At 44.3% G+C, this 20,842-nt stretch overlaps 1 protein-coding gene and 1 long non-coding RNA gene across 3 annotated transcripts in view; both read right to left on the bottom strand.

Moving 5' to 3' along the window:
• LOC112448884 (uncharacterized) overlaps window positions 1-17,676 on the bottom strand; it is an 82,768-nt gene extending 65,092 nt beyond the window's left edge. For both annotated transcript variants that reach the window (XR_009496536.1, XR_003037352.2), the window contains exons 1-3: window positions 17,217-17,676; window positions 11,621-11,710; window positions 11,337-11,447 (exon numbers count right to left, since the gene is read on the bottom strand). This is a non-coding gene — a long non-coding RNA (uncharacterized lncRNA). The remainder of the gene's footprint in view (window positions 1-11,336; window positions 11,448-11,620; window positions 11,711-17,216) is intronic.
• Window positions 17,677-19,607: 1,931 nt separating this feature from the next.
• LOC132346524 (craniofacial development protein 2-like) lies at window positions 19,608-20,413 on the bottom strand (the record flags this gene model as incomplete). The annotated part of the gene is given in 2 exon segments (XM_059891601.1): window positions 19,608-19,966; window positions 19,969-20,413. Coding segments are annotated over 2 exon segments (804 nt in total), but the record flags the coding sequence as incomplete, so codon positions are not given.
• Between the last annotated feature and the right edge of the window lie 429 nt (window positions 20,414-20,842).

Here is a 20,842-nt window from a genome sequence, read left to right as displayed (position 1 = left end):
CAGGAATCCAGATGGGGCCCTCACTGCCAACCTGAGCCCATCAGAATCCCACCTGCCCTCATGCAAACCCACAGCGTCTTAAGATCCACGTAAGCATGTGACTTCTGGGTCTCCTAGTCCGGTCACTCTTCCTGACTAGGAGAGCCAACACAAAAGCAAATGACAAGACTGAAGGCTGGGGCGGGGTCTCTGTGGTCCTCTGTTCCCAAATACATGAGATGAGGCTACAGTCAGGGCATGCTTCCTGGGGTGCTCCAGAACTGTGGGCCCAGAATCTCGGAGCTGCCTGGCATCTTTTTCTGATGGCTGGTTCTTCCCTGGACTCCGACAGCTGTTGCAGCATCGCCCACCCTGGCTGCAGCCGGTTAAGAGACAGAAGCAAGTGAGATGAGCATCACCAGCATCACATATGGCAGGGATGATGGAGGCTCTTCAAATACAAAGAAGTCACAGAAGTGGCCCGAGGGGGGCTTGCGTGTGCTGTGTCTTCCCTTGAGGGGGGGGGGGGGGGTAGCAAGGACTGAAGGGAGAGCTTGAGAGCTCGTTTATCCGCTGTTGTCACACAGGTGAGCAGGGTAGGGGCTGGGGAAGGGGGCCCTGAGGGCAAAGACACAGGCGGAGGAGGTGGCTGCTGGAATCCAGGCCATGCCACCCGCAGGAATGTGCCCAAGGAGACCAGGGGGCTCCTGGAAGACAGGGCGTCAGGTCTTCCCTGCCCTTCCCCACTTTCCTCCGAGCCTCACCCAGGCAACTTGCAAGCCAGGTCTTCATCCTGGGCAGTCCTCCCTGTAAACGACTCCTGCATCCGTCTGCCTCGTGTCCCCGCACCCTGCATGCTGCCTTCCCTCCACATAACACAGCAGAGACAGCCAAAGCTCACTGAATACACTGCACGTTTTCTTCTTGAATCCAGTCTACATTCCCATCAAAGAACCTAAGCATGAGGGCAGACACTGTTGCTTCACTCTTATTCAGCATTTATTTAGATCATGAGGCTTTCCTGCCAGAAAGAAAAAAAAAAAAAATTCTTCCATGCAGCGAATATCAGATTCTCTGATAAATTTCCTTTTGTTGTCACCCATAAATGCACAGCCTATTTGCACGGCAGAGATGAGATCTTATTGGACCCTGACACTCAAATGCGTTTGTGAAGAATTACTCAGCAGAGGTCTGGATTCGTAGGTATGTTTAGTTTGGCAGTTCCCGGCTTCACAAAAGTTTGTTTCGGGGACTCAGAATTTTCCAGTACATTTTCTTGAGCCTTAAACACATATCTGATCTGATCGTTGGTTCTCTCTCTCCACAGTTTCTTCATTTAGCCTCAGGATTTATCAATGACATTTTCTCTAAGGAAAAGGGACTCATCAGCCAACAGTGTGTCTGGTCTAGAAATGGAAAGTTGCCGCCTGTTCCTTGCTTGAAGCCATTGGTGAGTGTCAGCTCCTTGGCTCATCGCCAGCTTTCCTGGGATGGTTTTGAGGGAAACAGTGAACTTGGAGTCTCTCTGGCCTTTCAGGTCCTTGTCCAGGCACCACAGTTCTGAATGGAGCAGTGCCAACGAGCATTAATCAAATACAATCTAACTGTCCTAGTTAACACGCCCTTGACTGTGTCCATGTGTCGAATTCGGACTTGGGGGGTGAGCCGCCCCTGGGAATTCAGGTCCACGCATCCAGCGGGCTGTGTCATAGAGGATCCAGCAGATGACTCTTCTAAATGTCGAGGGCGATGTGCTGGAGGGCACGTCTCTGCCAGCCACCCGTCCCTCTGGCCAGAAGGGTGCTGGGTCACCGGCCAAGCCAGGCTGAGCGGTGATGTCACATGTTCCTGTCTTGAGCTGCCTCTGACTAAACGGAACTCTTGGGTAATGATGGAGCAGCTTCCCTGCTAAGCTCGGCTCTGAATCCCATTAAGGACTCACATCCTTAAGAAAACACTTCACTAGGTTTTGCCGGAGACAGAAAGGTCTTACCCCACTAATTGGTCCTTAAATAAAAACCAACACTACCAAGTCTGTCCTACAGCGCACCCAGCCTTCACCCTCTGTGACGTTACTATGACCAGAGCAAAGGCTTATTTTATAAACAAATGCCCCTGAACACCAGTCTGTGATAGATTTCTGCCTATCAGAATTGTAAAGGAAAGAACTATATGACTCCTTGTTTGTAGAAAACTATATTTTATAGTCAAACTTCCTTTGCTACTGAAATAGTGGATGCAGAGTCCAAAAATAAATTCATCCAAAGACAAAATTTTCATCCAGTCTGAAATTTTGGATCCCTACATGAAATTTTGACACCCAGAAAGGCTAGAAACCGGACAGGACCAAGAACATTGATTCAACATTATAAGCCTCCCCGTGAGTCTATGACCTTGGCCCACTGGCGCCTGCCTAAGGCTCAGCCTCCCTACTCACTTGCTGTTCCCTTTCCAACATGGGCTCTACCAGTCCCAGGCTGGCAGCCTACCACGGTGGTCCCTAGGGGCCTCATGATGCTAAGTGTTCAGTGTGGGACACAAACCAGGAAAGCAAAGAGATAAACGTAAAACTATCAGATGCTTCTGCATATTCAAATATTGATGTAAAAGTCACAGCTATAAGATTCTCCCCTGGCTATTCTGGAGAGAGAATCTAACCCTTGAAACCTGCATCTTCTCCTTCCCACCTGAGTCTCCAGAAGTAAAACACTAAAACCCGTGGCCCTTACTGTAATCTCCAGCATCACACGTACCCTGGACAATGAGTACTTCCACAGTGCTCAGAAAATGATGTGGGTTGTTTTCACTCAGAGCATTTTTAATTGGAAAAAAAAAAAAATCCTAAAAGCTAAGGAAAGCCACAGGGAACGACTTTTGCCCATGGACCTGGGACCATCTCCGCCTATATGACAATGGGGCCCAATGACTCCATGCAAAGGATCCTTCTCCTGGGAAAAACCAAGTACGTGATTCTTCTTAATGAAGCATCTCAGAGAGTCAACTTGCCTTAGTGCTAGAGGAACAAGCCTCTCTCTTGAAGACAAGCCTGTGCACGGTTTCCAAGGAGCCAACAGCTATTGGGATAACAAGCCCATTTTCCTCAGTTTCTTTGTTGCATGTTTGGTCCCTCTTAGCAATTCAGGTCGGAGAAGGCAATGGCAGCCCACTCCTGTACTCTTGCCTGGAAAATCCCATGAATGGAGGAGCCTGGAAGGCTGCAGTCCATGGGGTCGCTAAGACTCAGACACGACTGAGCAACTTCACTTTCACTTTTCACTTTCATGCATTGGAGAAGGAAATGGCAACCCACTCCAGTGTTCTTGCCTGGAGAATCCCAGGGACAGGGGAGCCTGGTGGGCTGCCATCTATGGGGTCGCACAGAGTCCGACACGACTGAAGCGACTTAGCAGCAGCGGTAACTGGCCGGAGAAGGCAATGGCACCCCACTCCAGTACTCTTGCCTGGAAAATCCCATGAATGGAGGAGCCTGGTGGGCTACAGTCCATGGGGTCGCTAAGAGTCAGACACAACTGAGCAACTTCATTTTCACTTTTCACTTTCATGCATTGGAGAAGGAAATAGCAACCTACTCCATTGTTCTTGCCTGGAGAATCCCAGGGACAGGGGAGCCTGGTGGGCTGCCATCTATGGGGTCGCACAGAGTCGGACACAACTGAAGCAACTTAGCAGCAGCAGCAGCGGCAGCAGCAGCAGCAGGACTGTCTGACTCTTACAGCTTGAAGTTCCTCCAAAAATCAGCAAGTACCATGGGTCACGGGAACTTCAGACACAGTAAGTCTGGTCTCCAGTTCAGCTCCGACAATTGCACCCACCTGTGACTTTTGCCATGATGACTTACAAGGCTTTCTTGAACATCAGAAAATGATGTTGTTTCATCACAGGGGATTGGTAAGCAAAGTAGGAAGTCAAGAGATACCTTGAGTAACAAGCGAGTTTGGCCTTGGAGTACAAAATGAAGCAGGGCAAAGACTAACAGTTTTTCTAAAAGAATGCACTGGTCATAGCAAACACCATCTTCCAACAACACAAGAGATGACTCTACACATGGACATCACCAGATGGTCAATACCGAAATCAGATTGATTATATTCTTTGCAGCCAAAGATGGAGAAGCTCTATACAATCAGCAAAAAAAAAGACCAGGAGCTGACTGTGGCTCAGATCATGAACTCCTTATTGCAAAATTCAGACTTAAGTTGAAGAAAGTGGGGGAAACCACTAGACCATTCAGGTATGACCTAAGTCAAATCCCTATGATTATGCAGTGGAAGTGACAAATAGACTCAAGGGATTAGATCTGATAGACGGAGTGCCTGAGGAACTATGGACAGAGATTTGTGACATTGTACAGAAGGAGGGAGGGATCAAGACCATCCCCAAGAAAAAGAAGTGCAAAAAGGCAAAATGGTTGTCAGAGGAGGCCTTACAAATAGCTGAGAAAAGAAGAGAAGCCAAAGGCAAAGAAGGAAAGATCACTGCCTTCTGTACAATGTAGTTCATACATCATGGGAAATGCCCGGCTGGATGAAGTACAAGCTGCAATCAAGATTACCAGGAAAAATATCAATAAGCTCAGATATGCAGATGACACCACCTTATGGCCTAAAGTAAAGAGGAAATAAAGAGTTTTTTAATGAAAGTGAAAGAGGAGAGTGAAAAAGCTGGCTTAAAACTCAACATTCAGAAAACTAAGATCATGGTATCTGGTCCCATCATTTCATGGCAAATAGATGGGGAAATAATGGAAACAGTGATAGACATTTTATTTTGGGGGGCTCCAAAATCACTGTAGATGGTAACTGCAGCCTTGAAATTAAAAGACACTTGCTCCTTGGAAGAAAAGCTATGACAAACCTAGACAACATATTAAAAAGCACAAACATGACCTTCTCAACAAAGGTCCATCTAGTCAAAGCTTTGGTCAAAGGGAAAGTCAAAGCTTTCCCTTCTCCAGTGGACCACATTTTGTCAGAACTCCCCACCATGACCCATCCATCTTGGGTGGCCCTACAGGGCATGGCTCACAGTTTCATTGAGTTAAAAAGGCTGTGGTCTATGTGATCAGATTGGTTACTTACCTGTGATTGTGGTTTTCAGTCTGTCTGCCCTCTGATGGAGAAGGATAAGAGGCTTATGGAAGCTTCCTGATGGGAGAGACTGACTGAGAGGGAAACTGGGTCTTGTTCTGATGGGCGGAACCATGATCAGTAAGTCTTTAATCCAATTTTCTGTTGATGAGTGGAACTGTGTTCCCTTCCTGCTATTTCAGTTCAGTTCAGTTCAGTTCAGTCATTCAGTCATGTCTGACTCTTTGCGACCCCAAGGACTGTAGCACGCCAGGCTTCCCTGTCCTACACCAACTCCCGGAATTTACTCAAACTCATGTTCATTGAGTCAGTGATGCCATCCAACCATCTCATTCTCTGTTGTCCCCTTCTCCTCCTGCCTTCTGTCTTTCCCAGCATCAGGGTCTTTTCAAATGAGTCAACTCTTCACATCAGGTGGCCAAAGTATTGGAGTTTCAGCTTCAACATCAGTCCTTCCAATGAACACCCAGGACTGATCTCCTTTAGGATGGACTGTGTAAGTTCTGGCAGAACTATGGTGGGGTTAATGGCAACCTCCTCCAAGAGGGCTTATGCCATACCCAAGTCTGCTATACCCGGAGCCCCTGTCCCTGCAGCAGTCCGCTGCTGACCCATACCTCCAGGAGAAGCATCTGGAGTAACAGGCAAATTTGGCCTTGGAGAACAGAATGAAGCAGGGCAAAGGCTAATAGAGTTTTGCCAAGTGAATGCAATAGTCATAGCAAACACCCTCTTCCAACAACACAGGAGAAGACTCTACACATTGACACCACCAGATGGTCAATACAGAAATCAGATTGATTATATTTCTTTGCAGCCAAAGATGGAGAAACTCTATACAGTCAGCAAAAACAAGACCGGGAGCTGATTGTGGCTCAGATCATGAATTCTTTATTGCCAAATTCAGACTTTAATTGAAGAAAGTAGGAAAAACTACTAGATCATTCAGGTATGACCTAAGTCAAATCCCTTATGATTATACAGTGGAAGTGAGAAATAGATTCAAGGGATTAGATCTGATAGACAGAGTGCCTGATGAACTATGGATGGAGGTTCATGACATTGTACAGGAGACAGGGATCAAGACCATCCCCAAGAAAAAGAAATGCAAGAAAGCAAAATGGCTGTCTGAGGAGGCCTTACAAATAGCTGTGAAAAGAAGAGAAGAGAAAAGCAAAGGAGAAAAGGAAAGATAAAAGCATCTGAATGCAGAGTTCCAAAGAATAGCAAGGAGAGACAGGAAAGCCTTCCTCAGTGATCAGCGCAAAGAAACAGAGGAAAACAACAGAATGGGAAAGACTAGAGATCTCTTCAAGAAAATCAGAGATACCAAGGGAACATTTCATGCGAAGATGGGCTCGATAAGGGACAGAAATGGTATGGGCCTAACAGAAGCAGAAGATATTAAGAGGTGGCAAGAATACACAGAAGAACTTTGCAAAAAAGATCTTCATGACCCAGATAATCACATGTTCAAGCTGGATTTAGAAAAGGCAGAGGAACAAGAGATCAAATTGCCAACATCCACTGGATCATTGAAAAAGCAAGGGAGTTCCAGAAAAACATCTATTTCTGCTTTATTGACTATGCCAAAGTCTTTGACTGTGTGGATCACAACAAACTGGAAAATTCTTAAAGAGATGGGAATACTAGACTACCTGACCTGCCTCTTGAGAAACCTGTATGCAGGTCAGGAAGCAACAGTTAGAACTGGACGTGGAACAACAAACTGGTTCCAAATAGGGAAAGGAGTACGTCAAGGCTGTATGTTGTCACCCTGCTTATTTAACTTATATGCAGAGTACATCATGAGAAACGCTGGGCTGGAGGAAGCACAAGCTGGAATCAAGATTGCCGAGAGAAATAGCAACAACCTCAGATATGCAGATGACACCACCCTTATGGCAGAAAGTGAAGAACTAAAGAGCCTCTTAATGAAAGTGAAAGAGGAGAGTGAAAAAGCTGGCCTAAAACTCAACATTCAGAAAAACGAAGATCATGCATCTGGTCCCATCACTTCATGGCAAATAGATGGGGAAACAATGTCAGACTTTATTTTTTGGGCTCCAAAATCACTGCAGATGGTGACTGCAGCCATGAAATAAAAAGACACTTACTCCTTGGAAGAAGTGTTATGACCAACCTAGACAGCATATTAAAAAGCAGAGACATTACTTTGCCAAAAAAGTCCGTCTAGTCAAGGGTATGGTTTTTCCAGCGGTCATGTATGGATGTGAGAGTTGGACTATAAAAAAGGCTGAGCACCAAAGAATTAATGCTTTTGAACTGTGGTGTTAGAGAAGACACTTGAGAGTCCCTTGGACTGCAAGGAGATCCAACCAGTCCATCCAAAGGAGATCAGTCCTGAATATTCATTGGAAGGACTGATGTGGAAGCTGAAACTCCAATAATTTGGCCACCTGTTGTGAAGAGTTGATTCATTTGAAAAGACCCTGATGCTGGGAAAGATAGAAGGCAAGAGGAGAAGGGGACAACAGAGAATGAGATGGTTGAATGCCATCACCGACTGGATGGACATGCATCTGAGCACACTCCGGGAGTTGGTGATGGACAGGGAGGCCTGGCGTGCTGCAGTCCATGGGGTCACACAGAGTCAGCCACAACTGAGATTGAAGTGAACTGAATCTCTTTATCCTGAACTGAACTGAGACTTTTGCCAGCAAACTAAAAATGATGGACACAGAGGAGAATTAAATATGATACAATGTGTGTCCAGATTATAGGTGGCACTCACCAAACAACAAATATATCACTGCTAATAGAATTCCTGAGGCTGGTTAAATCTCTTGTTTATCTTTATTTTGATCACTTAAAGAGGCTTAGTTGCTGAAATGATTTGGTACAGCTGGAGGAACATGCTCTTTTGGCATGTAACAGAACAATCTCAGCGTCTAGTTAATGTGCCAGAAGTCAGGCCATGTCTAGTGAGTACTGATGGTGGAAGTACCAGTGGCTTCAAATTCCTCCAGTGTCTTCATTTGTGTTTTCTCTCTTGGCTCTGGGGCTTCTCTTTGCACTGACCCTCAGAGAGAGTCTGTGTATTACAAATCTTTCACCTCAGTCCATTCTTGTGCTGGCTGCTGTTGGGACAGGGGTAGAATATGGGGGAGGAGCATATTCTATAACACTTTTTTTTTCAGCAGTTAAGTTCTGCTCTCTTAGCAAATGTCAATTACAAATAATGTTATCATCTAGAGTTACCATGTCTTCAATTAGATCCTCAGATCTTAATCACCATAGAGCTGAAAGTAGGTACTCTTTGACCAACCTCTCTCTATTTCCTCCACACCAACCCTGGCAACCACATTTCTACTCTCTGTTTCTGTGAGTTTCAATTTTTTTTTTTTTTTAGGTTCCACGTATAAGTGATAACACGCAGTACTTGCCTATCTCTGCCTGACTTACTTCACTTAGCATGACACCCTTCAGGTTCATCCATGCTGTCAAACATGGCAGAATTTCCTTCTTCCTCATGGCTGAGTAATATTCCACTGTTAGATACACCACATCTTCTCCAGCCATTCATCTGTTGATGGACACTTGAGCTGTTTCCATATCTTAGCTTTGTGAATAATGCTGCAAAGAACCTGGAGTGTAGTTATCTCTTTGAGGTCCTATTTTCATTTCTTTTGGATGTACATCCAGAAGTGAGATTGCTTGATGATATGGTAATTTTATTTTTAATTTCTTGAGGAGCCTCCATACATACTATTTTTTAACAAGCAGCTGCCAGCACACTCTCGTGAAAACTCTTTGGCATCACAGGAGCTGGGGAAACAACAGCTGTGTCCTGAGAAAGGCAAGAGGTACCTGCTTCCCAAGCCCCATGCAGGTGCAGCTGGACCACACATCTGCTGGGCATGGCCTCCTCCTCCCAAAGACTGGAGTGGTTTACAGGCTGGTTCCCTTTGTAATTCATGGGCACAGGGACAGTGGCTTTTTATGGCAAATCACCCTGAAATTTTTCAGTGAAGAAGCCTAGTTTGGTTCATATTTCAACCTCAGACCCAAATCAGTTCCTTTGATTACCTGCAGCTTCTCCTCTGCAGACAGACAAACACATGATCCAATGGACCAACAGATATGGTTCTTGTTTATTTCTAACAACAGGTGCATTTTTTAAAAGTTAGAGTAACAGGGGAAGAAAAGTTTAAAGGAAAAGCTGAAGTTAGTGTTGAATGGATAACTAGCCAGCAGGTGGCTGGGTGTAGTGAGGGCAGAAAAACATGGAGGTGGGGCCAAGATAACTAAATCGTGGTCTGGTCATGATGCTTTCAGCCGAGGGTGCCTTGTCTACTGTAAATGTGTTTTGAAGTGTACAGCCTTCTCCAATCTCCCTTTCTTCCTCAAAGATAAAACATACCCAACACAAAGATATGTTTTCACTTTCCCCTGAGAGTTGGTTATTCATCTTTTGCAGTGTTCCAGGAAAGAAGGCTGAGTATGCTAGGTGAATTCATACATGCTCCACGCATAGCATGAAGACATAGAGTACTTTTTCTTGATCTTGGTGATTTCTAAGACAGGGTTCTCCTTCCAGACCCATCTTTCTATGTCTCTTCTCCTTCCTCCTCCTCCTTTCCCAGCTGATATTACATGATGTGCCTGGGTTCAATCCCTGGGTCAGGAAGATCCCCTGAAGAAGGAAATGGTAACCCACTCCAGGACTCTTGCCTGGGAAACCCCATGGACAGAGGAGCCTGGTGGGCTACAGTCCAGGGGGTCATAAAGAGTCAGATTCAACTAAGCAACTAATGCTTTTCACTCTGCTTTTAAGATCTGAAAATATGTACAAAGCTTGAGCTAAGAGAAGCCAGTGACATTTACGAATGCTTGAAGAAGTCCATCCGCTAATGTCACCAAAGAGAACATGCATTTGGAGGAGGAAAGAGAAACCAGCAATATGTGAACATAAACTCATTTGCAGCTAAAAAAAAAAAAAATAGATTTACTCATCGCTTTATTATAAACTTAGAAAATTTTCTCCCAATTCATCTTTGTCATAAAGAGAGTTATTTTAGGGGTCATTGTAAAGAAGAATATTGCTTTTTTTTCTATATTCAAAGATGTTACAAATATATCTTCTGCTCGGGGAGAAATAAAGCAATAATACTCCCTCTTTTCTATGGGGAAAAGGCAGCTTCTTATTTTTATGTTAAAGGGTTGTCAAGACACTAGTATTTTTCATAGCATTAAAAGTTATTTTTTTTTATTCTGCTTAACTGTTCATTGAGATTTGAAAACCAAATCTGCCTCCTTGCCAAATATCTTTGTAATATGTACATTTCACACTGGCTTATTATAATAGGTTTTCTCATGGGATCTAGCATTCTGGCATCTGCTTTGTTATGATATTATAACAATAATTAACATTTAGCACTTACTGTATAGCCAGCCTTTGATCCATATTTTTAACAAAATGTAATAACAATGCTCTTTCATGCAGTATCTTTCATCCCAGGCCCTAAAGTAGTTGGCAGCATCATATTATAACCCAAGATGGTTGTATTCACTCTTGAAACCCTCCCAACGCCCCCGTGGGGTCTGTACTCAGCAGGCATCTTCCTTAAGGGAAGGGAAGGGAAGAAGGTCAAGTGAACTGCCTGCTGCAGTTCAAGGGCAGCAGAGGCAGAAATAGAATCTGGTTCACTTGCCTTCTTAGTCGGAGAGTCCAAAACTTCAAGGCACCTATTTTTAAATAAAGGAGGCCAATGAGGAGAAAGAAGCAACAGTTTCCAAGCTTATTATGACAAGGATTTGTATTTATCTTGAAAGTCATGCTATGTCTTCTGAAATGAATCTCTAGAAACAAAACTGATTAGATTAAAAGATGTCTGTTCAGCAAACACTCATGAGCACCACTCTGTACCCCAAGCTCGGTTTCTACTAAGTCTCTCTCCTTTAGCGATGGGCTTTTGCTGTTCGGTTCAGTCACCAAGTTGTGTAGACTCTTTGCAACCCCATGGACTGAGGCACACCAGGTCTCCCTGTCCCCCACTATCTTGCCTAAGTTCATGTCCATTGAATCGGTGATGCCATGCAACCGTCTTATCCTCTGTCACCCTCTTTTCCTCCTGCCTTCAATCTTTCCCAGCATCAGGGTCTTTTCCAATGAGTCTGCTATTTGTGATAGGCTAGGAGGAGGCATACGAATGATTCCAAGAATTTTAATTTTCTGTCTTTTTAATCAGGACCATCTACAGACATGAAGGGGCATTGCTTACTTACCACTCAGTGGAGAAGATGGCCTATATGGGTCGATTTCAACCAAGGCTGCCCTGGGAATAGCCTTCTTATCTCTTCTCTTTTCTTGTAATTCCAACTCTTAACTCTAGGCATCTTCACAGGAAAAGAAACATACCACCATGTTAAATTTGGGGAGATAATCAGTCATGATGACAAACCAAAAGGAGCCAGTTGTCACTCTTAAATTCAGAAAAATAAAAAAGACTATCATAAGAAAATTCATCATCCATTAATTAATGCCTCATGGATATGAACATTTTTCCTACCTTAGCTTTATTCCGATTTATAAAATCTCAGGTGAACATCAAGATGTGTCTTCCTAGTGGTTCAGACGGTACAGTTGTAGTGGTCTCCACCTACAATGCAAGAGACCTGGGTTTCATTCCCGCATCAGGAAGATCCCCTGGAGAGGGGAATGGCCCCTCACTCATTCTAGTATTCTTGTCTGGAGAATTCCATGGACAGAGGAGCCTGGCAGGCTATAGTCCATGGGGTCATAAAGAGTTGGACATGACTGAGCCACTAACACTCTAACTCTGAACGTCAAGACGTAAATCCAAGTCAGAAACTAGCAGGATACAAGACAGGTAAAGAGTCTGCCAATGAAGAGACCCTGAGTTCCCTCTGGAATGAATTGCAGTAGGAACTACAGAATGGCAGGGAATGACAATGGTCCTGATGTGAACAGAAAAACACCCAGAACCATCATAGCTAATCCACGTGGACATGACATTTGATGTGCTCAATCAGGTGAGAGTCCAACAGTCCCACGAGGTGGGAGCTCTTGTCCTTATCTCTATTTATGGCTGAAGAAACTGAGGTTGACAGAGTTTAAGTTGCTCCAAATCACAGAGCCAAGAAGGCAGGAGTGGAGATTGACTAAGCGCACTTGGAGTCATGAATTTCTGCAGCTTCTGTTGAAATTGCCTCTAGCCACCAGAAAGGGGTCTAAGTCTGATCAATAATAATGACAAGTAGTCATCCTAATAGCATGCCATTAGCATGCACTTATGCCAACCATGTGCCAGGGATTGTTCTAAAGTCTTCACGTAAAAAAATAAATAAATAAATAATAAAGTCTACGTTCATTGACTAGCCTTACAACAACCTCTGCTGCTATTGTTGTTCAGTTACTCAGTCATGTCCAACTCTTTGTGACCCCATGGACTGTAGCCTGCCAGGCTTCCCTATCTATGGGATTTCCCAGGTAAGAATACTAGAATGAGTAGCGGTGCCCTCCTCCAGGGGATCTTCCCCACCCAGGGATCAAACCCGTATCTACTGTATTGGCAGGCAGATTCTTTATTGCTGAGCCACCTGGGAAGCCCTTACAACAACCCTATGAACTCTAATTATTATCTTATGCCCATTTAATGATTGAATTGTTGACCCCTGAACTGAGTCCAGGCTAATGAAGCTAGTGAAATGTTTTCACTAATGGATCTATTTGCATAAAACTTTCTGCCTTGCCCCTCTTCCCTTTTATCAACAAGGGAGAGAAAGCAAAGACAATGCCAGTTTGTCTGATCTGATTCAGCAGCACTGGCAACACCAAAGAAAAAATTCTGTGTCCATTCTTGCCAATTTTTGTATGCCCCTTCCAAGTGCACAAAATGCCACAAAATGCCCCATCCTCTGATCCCATGTGGCGCCCCTGCCGCCATCTCCACTAAAATAAGAACAAACACTTTTAGAAAATGAGTGATTCAATCAAGTGCATTCCAGGCCAGTCCATAAAGAAAACATTCAATTCAATTTTAAAACGAATTTAGTCCAGATCTCCATTTTTACCAATCCCATATGCATCTTGCTGGACCTTCATTTGAGTTGATTCTCATTTCACATGTAAATAAAAATAATAGCACCCATCAGAGCAGATCTCTGGAAAGGAGACTTCTTCATAACAAAGCACATAGTGGAAAAATATGTCTGGCTGTGCTCCAGTGCCCCGGAGTTGATGTGGGCAGGAGAAGCATGCATCAGTATAAACTCCTCAGCAAAGTGATTATCCCCACACAGCCCAACAGCCATTCTACACTGAAAAGGAGAGACCACAGAGCTGAGAAACCCAAGTGGAATTTCATTTTTTGTAACTGGGGGCAGTAAGCTCAGAAAAGTTATAAATACTTTCATTTACAGAGAATTATCACATGGAGCCTCGGCATGTTGGTGCCAACTTGGGCTGTTGAATTGATTCCTGTTTCATCTTGAAAAGAATTTGTTGCCATTTAGAGACATTTGAAATTGATTCAGAGTAGACTGATGTAAGTCTTTCTAACTTGTCCCCATGGGGTGGCAAGCCTACAGTTCCCAACAACATATCATTCCCTGGAATACATTTCATGGAAAGGGTTTTCATACTCATTGCCTTTCTAGAAAGTGAACTTGTGAGAAGTGCTTGATTCAAAAAGGTTTGCTATAAAAGCGATGGAGAAAATCATGGACTGACGAAATCAGAAACATGGATTCTGAAACCAAGGCAATGTTGAGAGGTCTGGGAGCACATGGATGATTCAATTCTGTAAATCATATGCTGAAATGTAGGCGGTGTCCCAGAACAAGGAGTCCTGATCAAATGAAGCGTCTGAGCATCATGTGTTCACAGCTAAGAAAACTACGTGTTGGCTTCAGAAAGGTGTGAAGATTCTGTCCCCAAAACACACACCAGCTAGGGTCCCTATATATTTAGCCAGCAGCACCTTCTCTGGAACCTTCTGAGGCTGCCTCTCACTGGGTGGTAGGAGTGAAATGATCATATTGTTTCTCGGGCTGCTTAAAAATTCTGGAGGAGAAGATGCTCCTTCTAAATCAAGTGTTGCTTGTGATCCAACTCTGTTCTTTCATAGTCATGTTTCTCTAAACTTCCTGCGGGTATCAGGTCCAAACAGAGAGCAAATTCTAGCAAGAACAAGAAATAACAAAAAGAGAGAGAGAAAGGGGTATGCTGAGGGATTCAGACAGAGTGCTGCTGCTAAGTCGCTTCAGTCGTGTCCGACTCTGTGCGACCTCATAGATGGCAGCCCACCAGGCTCCCCCGTCCCTGGGATTCTCCAGGCAAGAACACTGGAGTGGGTTGCCATTTCCTTCTTCAATGCATGAAAGTGAAACGTGAAAGTGAAGTCGCTCAGTCGTGTCCGACTCTTCGAGACCCCATGGACTATAGCCCACCAGGCTCCTCCATTCATGGGATTTTCCAGGCAAGAGTACTGGAGTGGGGTGCCATTGCCTTCTCCATCAGACAGAGTAGAATCTATCAATATTTGGAAATCAAGAAGTCTTTCTCCTAGTCCTTCTCCTAATTCTAAATAAATAAAAAAGCTTTCAGATTTTGACTTCAAGTTGGCAACATCATTTGTTCAGATGAAATATTTAATCAAAATAATTAAAAACTAAATGTTAGAATAAGAGTAAACTGGTTATATGATCTGGGGAGTGATGCTTAATTGAAAATGTCCTCATCTGTAAAAAACTGGAATTTTTTATAGCATCTTTTATAGTTTCCCAAGCTCCATCTCTCTACAGAGCCTCCAAACCCAGGTTGTCTGGAGGGCTTGGTCAGCTCCCTTTAGACATGCACCTGCTCTGACAAACCTGGTATATCTGATTGTTTAGCATCTGTGTCACGTCCACATGACACAAAAGACTTTTGTGACACCTAGGACTATATATAACCTACCAGGCTTCTCTGTCCTTGGGATTACCCAGGCAAAAATACTGGAGTAGGTTGCCATTTCCTTCTCCATGGAGAAGATAGCCACCTAGGGAGAAGATCTCCACCCAGGAATTGAGCTCACGTCCCCTGCATTGCAGGCAGATTCTTTACTGCTGAGCCACTAGATGAAGCGTATTAAAAAGCAGAAACATCACTTTGCCAACAAAATTCCATATAGTGAAAGCTATGGTTTTCCTAGCAGTCATGTATGGATGTGAGAACTGGACCACAAAGAAGGCTGATCGCTGAAGAATTGACGCTTTCAAATGATGGTGCTGGAGAGAAGACTCTTGAGAGTCCCTTGGACTGCAAGGAGATCAAACGAGTCCATTCTAAAGGAAATCAACCCTGAATATTCATTGGAAGGACTGATTCTGGAACTGAAGCTCCAATACTTTGGCCACCTGATGCAAAGAGCCAACTCATTGGAAAAGACCTTGATGCTGAGAAAGAATGAAGGCAAAAGGAGAAGGGGGTGGCAGAGAATGAGATGGTTGGATGGTCATGAGTTTGAGCAAACTAGGGGAGATAGTGAAGGACAGCGAAGCTTGGCTTGCTGCAGTCCATGGGGTTGCAAAGAGTGGGACACGACATAGTGACTCAACAACAACAAGAAATCATGTATCCCACTCTTCCTCCCCACGCAGCTGACAGAGTTGGAGAAATGGGTGTTGGATGGAACCAGAAAAGAAGTCACCTCTCCTAGTCCATCAGCACAGGATCCATTAATATGAAAATTAATATAAAAATGTGATTGGCTGTTTCTCTTAGCACGGTGGAGAGAGAACCAGGAGAGGTTATTTTGCAGAATGATAAACTTCCCTATCTAGTTCTTAACCCTGGGGAGACCCGGAAAAGTATGAATTTCGATTTGAACAATAATGAGTGGGTAAGTGATGCAGCTTTTGGCTGTATAATGACCGTATTAATTTGCCAAGTTTGCTGTTAAACCCAGAGGCCCTGAAGAGATAGGGCTTTATCTAGGCAACAATTATCACGCTGAGTATGCTGTTTAGAAATAGCCCACAGTTCTGCTCTGTTATCATGAGCATCACTTTTATTCCTTGGGCAACTTTATAATTTCTCATAGAAGAATTTAATAAATGTGGTGTCATCTGAAGGAGAATAGGGTTGTGATTCACACATAAGTGCCAATTCCATTTTAGTTTTATATCTCAAACGTCGAGAGGGAGAAACTGTTCCTGTATCCTGACCTACTCTTATTTCCCCGATTTAGTAAAAATGACTTTTCTGTGATAAAGAGATTGAATTTTTACCTCAGCTTGGCATTGTGTCAGCAGGGTTGACTCTTATCTGTTAATTTGCCAGTGAGATGATTCTTTTTTTTTTTTTTTTTTCCAATGGCACTTTTCCTCCCCGGAGTGAGGAAAAGCCCTTCCAAGTTTAATTTGATTGTTGAAAGGCAGAAAAGGACAAAATGGAACTTTATGCAGACTAAGGATTTTATCATTCCATTTGTCAGGCTTAAAGCAGTCCATGCAGACAGTGCTCTAAGGACTGTTTGAATTTTCTATAGCTGCTGGAGAAAAAGACTACCTGACCAGCATAGGGGTCAGCCTTATCAGTAGCTGAATTGTAGCCATACCAGTATAATTATTCTCTATTGGATTGGGGGAAATTCTGGGACATTCTGGAGTGGACTTGTATTATATTCAGGACTTGCCTCTCTAAAGGGATTTCAGGGCACTGAGGGCAGAGGAATGCCGCTCGGGGAGTGTTTGAAGGCCAGGTATAAGCGCTGCTCTCAGCTCCGAACAGCCCACTCTGAGGCTTCCCTCCAGGGATGCAGGGCTTCCTAGGTCTGGTCTGCACCTCCCTGTGCAGCCAGAAAAGAACTATATGATGAGTGCTACTCCAGGGAGCCCCAAGAAAGGAGGGTGAAGACTAAACTGCCCTCAAGCAGCCAGGCAGAGCTAACAGGGAAGACAGAAGTTTCTAGAATTTTCAGTCCTGCCACAGTCTCTTCCTCTAGAATCTAATGAGGCATCAGAAACAGGAAGGAGTTGTATCTCCCTTCCCTGCCATGGGACGCCCTCTCCAAGAAAACTGGGGTAGGGGGCACCCCACCCATGGCAAATTGCCTGGAAGACAAATCCAACCCAGCTGCCGATGCTAATTATGCAACTGACCTTAGGCTCCCCGTGGTCATTTCTTTTCCTCTGTTTTAGATCCAAGATAGGATTTGTATTAGTGTCTGCTGTCCAGGTTTATTCAGAGGTATAAGTGGTTTAATTCCCTGGAGGGAAAAATGGCAACCCACTCCAGTATTCTTGCCTAGAAAATTCCATGGACAGAGTATCCTGGCAGGCTAAGTCCATGAGGTCACAAAGGGTCAGACACAACTGAATGGCTGAGCATGCACACGCACACACAACACTCCCAAAGGACTGTTGAAAGGGTCCAAATGTGATAACAATAAAAATAGTTTCATATATTTGAAAGCACTTCCCAAATGTCTGTCACCATTCTTTTACCTGCCCTGCCAGGCATGCAAACATTTATTTGTTCATGGTTTGAAATGGAGACACTAACTCTCCAGGCTCCTTTCTCCTCCAAAGAGCTTCCCTGATCATTTGTGTCCAAACTCCACTCCCCCAACTCTAAACCCACTCATTCAATGGTTAAATATCAATATCTCTCTGACAGGCATGGTGATGGAAAGAGTGTGTAGGACGTCTTTATTTATATCCTTCCTAAAGGTTTCTTGTGTGGTGAATGCAAACGTGAAGTCACTCAATCATGTCCAACTCTCTGCGACCCCATGGACTGTAGCCTACTAGGTTCCTTTGTCCATGGGATTTTCCAGGCAATAGTACTGGAGTGGATTGCCATTTCCCTCTCCAAGGGATCTTCCCAACCCAGGGATCGAACCCAGGTCTCCCGCATCGTAGACAGACGCTTTAAAGTCTGAGCTACCATTTGACACTAATTCCATGCCCCCCAGGTGGTGCTAGTGGTGAAGAATCTGCCTGCCGATGCAGGAGACACACCTGGGCCAGGAAGATTCCCCCAGAGAGGAAATGGCAACCTGTGATGGCCCAGGAAACCAGCCCCTAGAGGGTGGGTGTCCAGATCACACAGCCCCATGCCAAGGTCTCAGGCTCCCATGGCGATCACTCCTTGAAAAGGCTGGAAGAAACTGAGAATACGGTCTTCTCCCAGAATGTGAAGCTGGAGCTTTATTTCAGATTCATTTTACAAATAGCTGTAGGGTTCAGCAGATCAGATCGGTCTCTTAGTCGTGTCCAACTCTTTGCGACCCCATGAATCGCAGCATGCCAGGCCTCCCTGGCCATCACCAACTCCCGGAGTTCACTCAGACTCACGTCCATTGAGTCAGTGATGCCATCCAGCCATCTCATCCTCTGCCATCCCCTTCTCCTCCTGCCCCCAATCCCTCCCAGCATCAGAGTCTTTTCCAGTGAGTCAACTCTTCGCATGAGGTGGCCAAAGGACTGGACTTTCAGCTTTAGCATCATTCCTTCCATAGAAATCCCAGGACTGATCTCCTTCAGAATGGACTGGTTGGATCTCCTTGCAGTCCAAGGGACTCTCAAGAGTCTTCTCCAACACCACAGTTCAAAAGCATCAATTCTTCGGCGCTCAGCCTTCTTCACAGTCCAACTCTCACATCCATACATGACCACTGGAAAAACCATAGCCTTGACTAGACGGACCTTTGTTGGCAAAGTAATGTCTCTGCTTTTGAATATGCTGTCTAGGTTGGTCATAACTTTCCTTCCAAGGAGTAAGCGTCTTTTAATTTCATGGCTGCAGTCACCATCTGCAGTGATTTTGGAGCAGTCTGACACCGTTTCCACTGTTTCCCCATCTATTTCCCATGAAGTGGTGGGACCGGATGCCATGATCTTCGTTTTCTGAATGTTGAGCTTTAAGCCAACTTTTTCACTCTCCACTTTCACTTTCATCAAGAGGCTTTTGAGTTCCTCTTCACTTTCTGCCATAAGGGTGGTGTCATCTGCATATCTGAGATTATTGATATTTCTCCCAGCAATCTTGGTTCCAGCTTGTGTTTCCTCCAGTCCAGCGTTTCTCATGATGAACTCTGCATATAAGTTAAATAAACAGGGTGACAATATACAGCCTTGATGAACTCCGAAATGTTCCTTTGGTATCTCTGATTTTCTTGAAGAGATCCCTAGTCTTTCCCATTCTGTTGTTTTCCTCTATTTCTTTGCATTGATCGCTGAAGAAAGCTTTCTTATCTCTTCTTGCTATTCTTTGGAACTCTGCATTCAGATGTTTATATCTTTCCTTTTCTCCTTTGCTTTTCACTTTTCTTCTTTTTACAGCTATTTGTAAGGCCTCCCCAGACAGCCATTTTGCTTTTTTGCATTTCTTTTCTTTGGGAATGGTCTTGATCCCTGTCTCCTGTACAATGTCACAAATCTCATTCCATAGTTCATCAGGCACTCTATCTATCAATCTAGGCCCTTAAATCTATTTCTCACTTCCACTGTATAATCATAAGGGATTTGATTTAGGTCATACCTGAATGGTCTAGTGGTTTTCCCTACTTTCTTCAATTTAAGTCTGAATTTGGCAATAAGGAGTTGATGGTCTGAGCCACAGTCAGCTCCTGGTCTTGTTTTTGCTGACTGTATAGAGCTTCTCCATCTTTGGCTGCAAAGAATATAATCAAGCTGATTTCGATGTTGACCATCTGGTGATGTCCATGTACAGAGTCTTCTCTTGTGTTGTTGGAAGAGGGTGTTTGTTATGACCAGTGCATTTTCTTGGCAAAAGTCTATTAGTCTTTGCCCTGCTTCATTCCGTATTCCAAGGCCAAATTTGCCTCTTACTGCAGGTGTTTCTTGACTTCCTACCTTTGCATTCCAGTCCCCTATAAGGAAAAGACATCTTTTTTGGGTGTTAGTTCTAAAAGGTCTTGTAGGTCTTCATAGAACCGTTCAACTTCAGCTTCTTCAGCATTACTGGTTGGGGCATAGACTTGGATTACTGTGATACTGAATGGTTTGCCTTGGAAACGAACAGAGATCATTCTGTCGTTTTTGAGATTGCATCCAAGTACTGCATTTCGGACTCTTTTGTTGACCATGATGGCCACTCCATTTCTTCTAAGGGATTCCTGCCCGCAGTAGTAAATATAATGGTCATCTGAGTTAAATTCACCCATTCCAGTCCATTTTAGTTCGCTGATTCCTAGAATGTCAACATTCACTCTTGCCATCTCTTGTTTGACCACTTCCAATTTGCCTTGATTCATGGATCTGACATTCCAGGTTCCTATACAATATTGCTCTTTACAGCATCGGACCTTGCTTCTATCACCAGTCACATCCACAGCTGGGTATTGGTTTTGCTTTGGCTCCATCCCTTCATTCTTTCTGGAGTTATTTGGCTCCTCTAAAAAATTGTTATATGCTCCGCTGGAGGAGGGTGGGGTCAGGAAGAGCATCTAAGAGCAGTAGGGAAGCAACAGGACAGATATTTCAGGTCCGTCTACTTTTTCTGTGACTTGGAGAAAGGAGTTAAAGCCCACTGGTTGAGTGGAATTGGCAGATGGTTGTCCCCTTGAGTCTGGTGCAGGACCAATAAGACAGTCTTTGAGGACATTTCAGTTTAGCATTGGGGGCCAGTGAGGGTGGGAGACAGGTGGGAGGAAGAAGAAGATGAACTGCCTACCACTATCCTACGACTTTCCTATCTTGTTATTTGGCCAAACTAAGCCTTTGGCTGGGCTTCCCAGGTGGCACTAGTGGTAAAGAACCCA

This window comes from Bos taurus, chromosome 11 (genome assembly GCF_002263795.3).
Source record: "Bos taurus isolate L1 Dominette 01449 registration number 42190680 breed Hereford chromosome 11, ARS-UCD2.0, whole genome shotgun sequence".
Taxonomy (NCBI): Eukaryota; Metazoa; Chordata; class Mammalia; order Artiodactyla; family Bovidae; genus Bos; species Bos taurus.
The sequence above is the reverse complement of the archived record's forward strand: the minus strand, read 5'-3'. Positions and strand labels throughout refer to the sequence as shown.